Genomic DNA, 10,372 nt, shown 5'->3' with positions numbered 1-10,372 from the left:
CGGGTCGAACACATCGCAAAGTGCGAGCTAGTCCTTCCTTTTAATAGTGGTAATGTAATGGATTATGCTCTTAATGTTATGTTGCGTGTGTGTCTCTCTCTGTGTTTTTGCCACTCCCTCTTTAGCTGCTTCTTTCTCTAATTCACAGGAGGTGGATTGCTTCGAATTGTCGGCTTATCTGCGGGATGGCTACCGGTTAGCGCAGCCAGTTAACTGTCCGGATGAGTTGTAAGTATGAAAAGCTGTAACACACACACACATACACACACGAGCATCAGTGTTAGGGGTGCATTAATTTCTAGCTCCGATTGGGCGCCTAAATTATGCACTAAATTGCAGAAGGGCTTATTTTAAGTGTACAGGACCGACCGCGTGTAGAAATGCTTTGCTCTTCTACGTAATATTGTTAAAAGATACGTTCTATGTGTTATTTATGTATTTGTTAATACTTTTTGATTTGTTTTATTATTTAGTCGCTGGAGTCAAATGGTTTTGTTACAACTTTAAATCAGTAAACAGCTCAAATGAATTCTAATATTGGCTTATTTATTTTTTCACATTTCTACTTGCTAAGTGCCTTAAGAGGGGGCTTCGGTATTTTATTTTATTTCTTCGCATTTACTTTTTACCATTTTTATCAGTGCTTATCCTTTCAAGAGTATTGGGTAAAATTTTGGGATCAATCGAAGCAAAACTGACAAAGATATTGATTTTTTAAAATCCACCTTTCATACAAGGCTCAAAGCATCTCGCGACTTTGAATCGCATTTCCCAAAACCTACGTTTTCAAAGTCGGTGCCCATCGTAGCATGAAAACTACTGGACCGATCGATTTGAAATTATGAACACATAATCTACACACTATTTTCCAGGTAGCCCCGTCGAGTTTTTATAAAAATTGTAGATACTTTTTTTTACATAATTTTTTTAATCATGTAAAGGGTCGTTCTTCAAATGGGCAAAGCTTCAAATAGGCAAAGCCCAGCAAGGAAAAAGAGTGCTTAGGTCTTACAAACATTTCTACGAAATTCGAATTATGTGGAGCATAAAGGAAAAGATTACCGTAGCATCTGGCAAAATTACACCCTCGTGAAAGGCTCATTTCAATTCTCACCTCCGACATTTCAAAGAAATCATACTCCTAATTCCAAAGCACTGGATGCATGCGTATCTCAATCCACCAGCTTTCCTCAATGGCACAAATTTCATTTCATATAACTTTTTCATATTTTTCTAAGCCCCCGAATGAACCCTAATCCTATTGCTTGTATGAGAATTACGCGGCCATACACAATCAATGGCTGAAGCACATTAAACCCCCTTCGCCAGCAAAATAAGAGGCCACACATACAGGGTTTTATCGCTAAAATCTCCATCGACAAATTAATTGCGGGCCAACACGCTGCAGGCTGCAGCCACCCATAAAAACCTCATAAAGCAGCTTCCACCCCACCCGTACAGGTTGCCGTAAAATGTTTATCCTTCATTTTTCGCCTTTTTTCTATTCACTGCATTTACACAAGAGCCAAAGCTCCAGTGGGAACCGGGAAGGAGCAGAAAGCTGTTAAGTAAATTGCCCGGTTGTAAAAAGTGTCTTTTGGCTTTGGCGGTGCTTTCCGATGGGCCTTGCCAGTGGCTCACGCGCTGAGTTTTAATATTCCCAGCACCTCTACCACCCCGGTGGTGTGTGTGTGTTTGTGTGTCAAGAATTACAAAAAAGAAACATGTTGCCCACCAAACGTGAGCTCATGTGCTGGCTAATGTCTCGTAAAACGTGACCTGGCGCTCGCGAACGCGGCCTCGCGGCCACCTAAAGAGGTGCAAATGATCAGAATTGGGATCGGTGTTGTCTCGGTGTGATGTTGCGTTACCGTAAGAAGTGCTCCTCCGGTGATCATCCTCCGGCCAAGGCAGACTCCCTGATTTGTGCCATCATGAAGCCCATGAAGCTAAAGGTCCCACCGGTGCTCGCTGAGGTACGAGATGGTTGGTTGTAAAGTTCCTCGTTATGCTGCCACCATAAACCGTCAGTGCGTGCCCGTAAATGGAACCCCCCCTGGCTCACACATGCTCGCGGGGGAGTTTATGAATAACATTTGCCGGAAACTCGAAACAGACATTCGTGCACAGCAAGCGTACGAAGCAGTGGAGGACCCTCATCGACAATGTCGGGCTTCGCGAACAAATAAACAAATCGCTCGCAATGCTGCTGCTGCTGCTTCTACGGCTGCTACTGCTGGACGTAGCGAAACAAGATATTAATAGTGGTCCCGCAACAATTGGATGGTGGTTGGCCAAATGTTTACCCAAAAACCGGTGCTCGAGACAGCATCTAGACGGCTTGTATGGTATCTCTCTGCGTCCTACCGCTTGTTGTCCTTCTAATAGGTTGTCGTAGTATTTTTCTTGCGCTAGCTTACACAACTGACACAACTCTTGTGCTATGGGGTGGTGTGCCGCAGAGGGAGGGATTCTGGTTCAACAATATTTGCATACCCCACCCCGCTGCCGGTTTTGTGGATTCGCGCCCACGAGGTCTCCCCTTTTCTCTGTTTTGCTTCTCCGAGATTCCGACTGTCCGTGTTCAGCAATCCAAGTGGGCTTTAGCAGAGCAACTAGCACTGCAACTGCAACGCTTCCCAGGCTACTTGCGTTGGAAACGGTTGCACACATACAGTACACCACGATGATGGCCATCGATGCGAATATCTTCGTTCTTTCGTTGGCACCGAACGACAACAGAACCGTGCTGTGCTTATCTTGGTCAAAACCCTCGGTCTCCCTCGGAATAGTAATAAAAGGGATGCTCGAGCATTACAGCATTACGCGCGGTGAACGCGATGGCTGGAAATTTAATGCTCATTTATGCTGTGCAGTCTACTAAATGCAACGTCCCGATGAGGGCGGATCTTTTGGATTGGCAAACCGACAATGGCCGTCCATTTCCAGTCCTATTTTTTCGGCCCAGCCACGACGAAGAGAATGAAAACAAACAAACGCAAAACCCACATTCGTCGTGGAACACATAAAAACCCATTAAAGCAGGCACTGGACGAAGGCGGCCTGTACATACTTCGCGAGAGGTCGGCTGGCTAGTACAAATGGTGGTTCCAGGCCGGGGCCGGCGGTCCGGGGGTCCGCGGAGTAACTTCGCGTCAAACGCAGCATAACTTCATCGTTCTTTCACGAGAGGACACGCACACCCTCGGAACAGTAGCAGCAGCAGCACGTCGGCATTGCAAGGCTAATGGCGTTGAATAATTCACCATTTTTTTTCCAACCCCCGTTCCACGGAAATAAAGACACTAGCACACTGGGCGGGGTGGGAGCGCAGTTGGCGTATCGCGGAGCACCGGAAACAGGAAACGGAAAACGGGGGGACTCCGGCTATTGGCGCACTTGAGAAAGTTTTCCATTTTTTACCCGCCCACCCTCTCGGCTCGGAAGTTTACAGTCAAAAAGTGTCGTCAATTTCGCGCCACAAAGGACGGGGGCGGGCGCCGAAGCGGAACCCGCCTGGCCGGGCTCGTCCCGTCTCGGTGCGCTACATCAACATAAACTGCAAAGTTTGGCACCATTTGCAAGCTACTTTACGACTTGGTTTCGCCGAGTGGGCGCCGCAGGAGAATGGGATTCTTCGTCTCGAAATCGATGCCAGCTTTTTTCCGGCGAGCGAAAAAAAAAACTCAAAATTACTTCATCGATTTTGAATTATACTTTTTGGCAGGGAAGGGCGGGAGGGAGGGCACATCAAATCAAATGTCATCGTTGCGTCGTGAGACGCAGGATTCCGGGTTTTTTTTTTCTTCTTTTTCTTCTGGGACACACGATCTGTGTGTTGATTGTGCGAGGTAATCAGCTTAGGGATGCTTCGCAAAAAGGGGGGACGCTGTGAAAATAGACAACTCTAGCCTTGCATAGTGCGTTTATAACGAAAAGATATTTTTATTTGTATTGATTCACTCTCCTATTGCAACAATGTGGAATGGGATGATTTTTCTTTGCAGTAAAATATTTCTCTTCCTTGAATACATATTTTAAGGGAATGGCTGATTGCATTTTGTGCAAAGTAACTGATACTGGCTACTTTTTTTCAATGCAGAATTTCTAGCAAAAATATGACCACCTGTGTAAGGCATAGGAGCTTTCAATTTCTTCCGTATTCAAACGAAGGTCCTCTGCATTTCCTCTTTTCTGCGTGATATGATAGACGCAAGCATCGCAACAGGACCTCAATTATTACTTAGAACTTGAATAATATTAGCTCTCTTTGAGGTGCCGTTTTAGAGCGCGTAGCGTAGCGAAGGCCAAATTTAAACGAAAAAAAGTATATGTTTCATCATGTTTCATATAAGTTTGCGTGTGTTGGTTAGTACAGAGGTCGAAATAAAACATTTGGTAAACATTTCATCCCGAATTGCAGTCGACAGTCACTAAAATATGATCCTGGCAGATGAAAACATGCTCTGGCCCATACCGCATACCAGGCTGGACATCACCTATCATAGTACCGGACTGACACAACCACACTCAACGACCAAACATTCTTTTCCAGCCATAAAGCAACAAATATGCGACATAAAATTAACAAAACGACGAGTTTCGCTTCCGCCTGTCCTCGTCCCCTTCCGGTCCAATGCTACAACAAATTCGCCATGATCTTTGACATTACTTGCCCCATCCCGTGTACCCGGTGGAATCACTTTAACTTCGGAATCCATTAAGTTCGCCAGGGATTTCGCCACCTTCTTCACCACCACCCGTTGGCACAACATCGTGCGCAGATGGTGGTGCTGACAATCTGGCCTCTCTCGCTCTCGCTCTCTCTCTCTCTGTTTCTTTACGTAGCGAAAAGTGAACAGGAAAAGAGTGCCGCACAACTCATGGAGCCAATTCCCGGGTACATCATCGGGTAAATCGGGGACGGAAGTATAATCCTTTTCTTTGTCGTGCCGCCAGGGTGCGTGGAGTGGAGTCGAGACACTCTCTAGCTTTTGACCATTGTTTATCGCTTTATGCAGAGTGCAGAGGGAGTCAACTGAATAATGAATGCTTAAACAGCAGAGTGCGGAAGCATCATATTTTTCGGCGGTTGGTACAGCATGTCGTAGAGTAACTTTTCCCATCGCCGTCTGCGAAGCGGACGCCTGCGATGAGATAATCCTTTGCGCTGTGCTGCGCTGCGCTTGTAAGTCGCTTAATACAGTTCCATTTGATGGTAGTAGTAATAAGAGACAGAACGTCAGACCACGTCGGTTGTCGCAGAAACGAAGAAGAAGGACATGCTTTTAGTAACGTTGAGGGACTTTCAATTCCTCCTCCACCGACGAGGCCTTTGGCTGTTTGTGATTGCCGCATAACAAACGGAACCAACCAGCTTGCAGTCCGTCCAACCATCTTGTCTGCCGCCTCAGCTTTGCAGACCATTTCATGTCAATTGAAGCGAAGCGCATAATTTGAAGTCATTCACAAGACGCTGATGACGCTGCCAAAAACCGGCTGTTCCCTTTCACTGCGGGCGGAGGATCGAGTTAAATAAATTTCGTCTGTCCCCGGCGGAAAAAATAACAATAAAAGGACACAATGGCGATTGCCATTGCGGGAGACGTGGTCTCGCTGGCGGAGGACAGCATCGAGCATACGTCCGACGTCAGCGGGACGAACGAGAGGCACCATTATCAAAAGCAATGGCTAATTGAAAGACAAATTAATCACTTTAGATTTATTAATTCAATTATCGAAGCGGCCAGACCGCAGCTGCGTTCGCGCCTTGCCATCCCGTGGACATACTACTTCGGGAGGGGGAGAGGGAGGAAGGGAGGTTCAACTGTGAAAACCACCACAGACTGGGGGTGGCGACCAATGGTTTTGGTGCACCCTGTGGTTGATCCACGCGCCGTTTGGCGAGGGCCTGGCGACTAGCGGCCTTGTAGTCCATAAATTTCGTCGCTTTCGCTGAGTTCATTGAGGTGCCGGGTTTATGGTTTTATCTGGCTGGCCCCGAGAAATTGAATTACCCCATCTGGTGCCCACGGTTCGTTGGATATCGATGTATTTTTTGTGTGTTTTTCTTAATTCATTAGAACATTAGCGACTAAGCCGATGTAATTTAATTGCTTATTGTTTTGAATATCCTTTCTCTATTCGTTAAAACTATGACAGTAATAATCTTAGCATAATTTGCATAAGGTCCGCATACAGAAGGGATGACCGAGATGAGCTGTTTTATTAGGAAAATGTAAAGAGTGATAATTCAAAGAACATTTTCCATTTTCCATAATGTCGTCCCATGGTCTGAAAATGGCTAACACCATTCAGAAATGGATGATGTGTAGAATAATCTTAAAAATGGGTTCTGAATTTCGCCGTTGAAGGATACAAAAGGAGGTGCGCTAGCTTTCTCTATTTGATAGACATTAGTAAGGACTTATCGCATTACGATTGACTTTTGAATTAATTAAACTAATCAACTTTGATAGTAAGACACCTACACACTAAACCTATACACTCAAATGCAACCATTTTCGTTAACGCATCTATTGGCGCTCAGTGTCCTTGTTAATATTCCTCTTCTTAGCATACTCGGATTTGCTGGGACATACTAGATTGAAAAAAAAATATTTATGTAATGAACCTTCACTTCTAAAGATCGTCATAACATTCATTGAAAATTTGATTAAACATTCAAATTAAAAACAATTTTTTTCTGCCCTCGTGAACAAGAAATAGTTCATACTTTTCTCAGTTTTCCAATAGTTCGCAAAACCTCAATGATCAATATTGATTCTGTCCCTGTCTGGAAAATTCAAATCGAACAGTTTTCCTCTCAAACCGTCCATTACGGGCAGGCAGACGCTGTTTAATTAGAAACTAACTTCGTTCGAAATTATTTCATTTCCAACCACTTTGTCAATTCAGGCGAACATTGCAAAATTCAACACGTGAATAATTTAGAATTAAAATGTCTCTCCCCCCACAAGAACCGTCGATGTCATTCTTTTATGAAAAAGTGTCACCCGACCGACCGACCGACCGACCGACCGACCGTGCAGACCACCTGCACCGGCGGGCCATATGCAAATGAGAATTCAGCGAAAAGGCTCCACAGCAGTATGGAGTATGCTCCAGCCTTTTTGGGGGAGGGGCGTTCAGGATCGATCAAGAAATCTAACGAGTCCACTGTTTCTCATCTTCTCACTCTCCCTCTCTCTTCTCTCTGCAGCTACACCGTAATGTCCTGTTGCTGGCTGGCGGACTACAAGCAGCGGCCATCGTTTCCGCAGCTAATTGCCTATTTGCACGATTTTCATGACGACCTCGGGAAGTACATCTAGAACCGGGAAGGCACCATACCATCGCTGCACCGCTAGCAGCATTGCAACATCCGTACACCACCGTCCAACCGCGGGAAATCCAAGTGCGCTCCGAGAGCGTTTCTGCTGCAGGAAGAAAGGATCGAGAAGAGTGCAGAAGAAGCAGAAGAATTCCGTACCAGCCGTAGTAGGATGATGGTGCACGCGAGGACCAGCTGCAATATCCCCGGAACGTGACTAAATCGTTGCACATGAACGCAACACGTCCTCGTGACCGGCTTGTGAACCGGCGTTCGGTCACCGACCGTGGACGTTCTGATCAGCGTGCCCGGTGACAAAGTCGCCATGTTTGGTGCAATCGAAAAATTTGCAATATTAAGATGAGGCCAGCAGATGGAGGAGCGGGATGCGAAACGGTCGGAGTGGTTCGAACAAAAACGCGCATTAGTTGAACACGGCTCGATTGTGTATTTATGTTGTGACGACGTGCGACGTAAAGGGAGAGAGAGAGAGAAAGAGAGAGAGAGATCCGCCTACCGTGAGGCCGAGAAACAAAGGATTTTATGAATAAAAAGAAGTGCACACAAGCTACGAAACAATAGAGGGGCGACAGTGTGATCGATAAAAATAAAGTCTAGAAACAAGAGCAACCGAGCAGTGGTGTTGGTGGAAGCGATTAGCAAATGAAAGGACTCGCAGCATAAAATCAAAATAAAAACGCGCCCCCAAAAAGCAACTCCACAGCCGGTACCAAAGAGAGGTTAAGGGGGGGAAAGAGGCGGGAATAGTGGACAGAAGCGAATGGAGGAGCATCGAGCATCGCGATGCTAGTAGCAGCCACAAAACGGTGGAAACACATTTTTGTATATTCTGTTATCGTTACATTTTGTACGACGAAACTTATGGGCGAGCGAAACATATAGATATATCCCCCAACATAAGCGAGTAGAGCGAACGAGCGACGCACAAACGTATAGCATAGACCGCAGAGAACCGCATTGTAGAACAATGAACCCGGCGTCACCGTCATCCGTCGTTGAAGGCGTTGGCGCTGGTTGAAGGGATGAAGGTTTTTTAGAAGAGGAATGGGATCGAGATCAGAGCAGCATCAGAGAGCTTTTCAAGCGAGATTGTGCCTGTATCGTGTGGTCGAGCAAAGGCAGCCCAGATCGTGCAGGCCACCGGGTGACAAATGTGCTACTGTTGCTGAAGCTTCTCTCTCTCTCTCTCTCTCGACACACATTCTGACCTGCTGCTTCGAACCTTTCCCTCTTCTCGCGCATAGAACTGCTTTGCTGCAGCTAGCCAGCCAGCACTGTAGTGCTAGTTGGCCACTCCAGTTGCAATTTGTTTCCATCTAGCCTAATTTGCTCTACGTTCACTTTCGCATGCGAGAGCGAACAGCTTCTGCACTCACGAAACCACCAACACTGAAACTCCCGGTCACGAAATCTTGCGAAAAGTAAATGCTAAATTTAAAACATAAACAACACAGCGCGCTTAATCTTATCCCCACCGTTAAGCCAAATCTCCGAGGGCAAACATGTTGCCAGGGCAAAGACCAGGGCACCACAACAGGCTCGGTTACGGAAAACCGCAACAAATTACCAAGCAGCCGACCAGATATCTTCTTATCTTCCTTATCGCTGCACCAGGGAGTCTGATAGAGGAACAAAACAAAAAACCGACCGAAATCTATTGGAAGAACACAGGGTAGTAGTACTTTAGGAAAGTGGGGGAAAAAAACAACGTGAAACAATGTTCTTATTACTTCGTTCTCAATCTATTGTTGTATAAGCGCACCGCTCATGTGCAATGCCCTAAGCCCTACGTAACCGACCTATCTCTAAGCACTAAGCATCAACCAATCTATAGCAATTTCGCAATCACTCTATTCTTATCTATCCTGCTAGGGGTTACACCGTTTACTATTAGTGAGCGTAAATGGTGACCACATTCTTCTGCTTCTCTAGATGTTAACATTAGGCTGACCAGCAATTGTGTAAGGTGTACACACGATGTCGATGTGTATAAGTATGATGACGACGACGATGATGATGATGGAATTATTGATTGTTTCTAGCAGAAAATGGGACTAAGACAGTTTCAGAGCTTGAATCGTTTAGTTGAAGTGTAGCGGTAGCATCAGATGTCGCCTTACACAGTGAAACCGAATTTAGACGCAGCTTGGTTGAGGTATCCATTCCTTTTCGCTCAAGAGTTTTCCGTTCAGTCTGATGCTTCTTACCTCGGGTTCCTCGGGTTACAGTTCCTCACTCGCACTGGATGTAAAGAGTTGTTTGTGCACTAGTCTTCCCAACGACTTCCTGCTTCTTGGTTAGCGCTCCTGGACACCTGGTGGTCTGGGTCCAACAGCTCCCCGTTTAGCCAAATCAAAGTAACCAAGTCAGCAAACAGCGATCGAATGCGCATCCCTCCACTGCATGTCTTAGCAACCAACGCACATGAAACAATAGGTACTAGCGCTGTTCTATATATCTCTCTCTCTGCATGTGGAACATGTAATCTAACGGCGGATGTCGTGGTGCGACGAGGTGTCGTGTCTAATCATGATGGTTGTAATTCTTTGTACGAGAAAAGTCGGTTGAGGAGGTCGGTCGCGATGGTGTCCCACATTAGTGCACGGCGATCGCACTCACAACACAAGACACTGCCAATAATGCTGCTAAGAAGGTGAGGTTGGTCTCCCAGACCATTGTCGTCACATTTGGTGACGTAGAACGAAGTGTATAAAGACGTGAGGCAGCTGGAGGACTTTTACAATTTTCCAATCTACTTCGATGTTTCTCGTGTGTCGGACCGTCGAATGTAACTTTATCGCATCCGTCGCTGGAAGGTGTGCGGGGATCCTACTACTCAACGTTAACTGTCACAGAGCTATGAGTCGCAGTAGAGCAGTCACTGACGAACAACCGGAAGCAGGCGCATCGGCTAGCTGCTGAGGAAAGCAGAAAAGAGATTTATTCGAAAAGTTATGAATTGTAATGAAAAGCAAAATCGGTGCGCTGTGGAATGCAACGAGAATAAAAATGTGGAAA

General features: G+C 46.0%; 1 protein-coding gene across 1 annotated transcript in view; it reads left to right on the top strand.

Moving 5' to 3' along the window:
- The window catches only part of LOC125957316 (tyrosine-protein kinase Dnt), a 47,884-nt gene extending 40,303 nt beyond the window's left edge, over nt 1-7,581 (top strand). Inside the window, exons 11-12 of the mRNA XM_049689941.1 lie at nt 149-228; nt 7,223-7,581. Of these exons, the coding sequence (XP_049545898.1) occupies nt 149-228; nt 7,223-7,334 (192 nt within the window). The 3' untranslated portion in view covers nt 7,335-7,581. The remainder of the gene's footprint in view (nt 1-148; nt 229-7,222) is intronic.
- Nucleotides 7,582-10,372: the final 2,791 nt, after the last annotated feature.

Source organism: Anopheles darlingi, chromosome 3, assembly GCF_943734745.1.
Source record: "Anopheles darlingi chromosome 3, idAnoDarlMG_H_01, whole genome shotgun sequence".
NCBI classification, from domain to species: Eukaryota; Metazoa; Arthropoda; class Insecta; order Diptera; family Culicidae; genus Anopheles; species Anopheles darlingi.
This window is presented reverse-complemented; position numbering and strand designations above follow the sequence as displayed.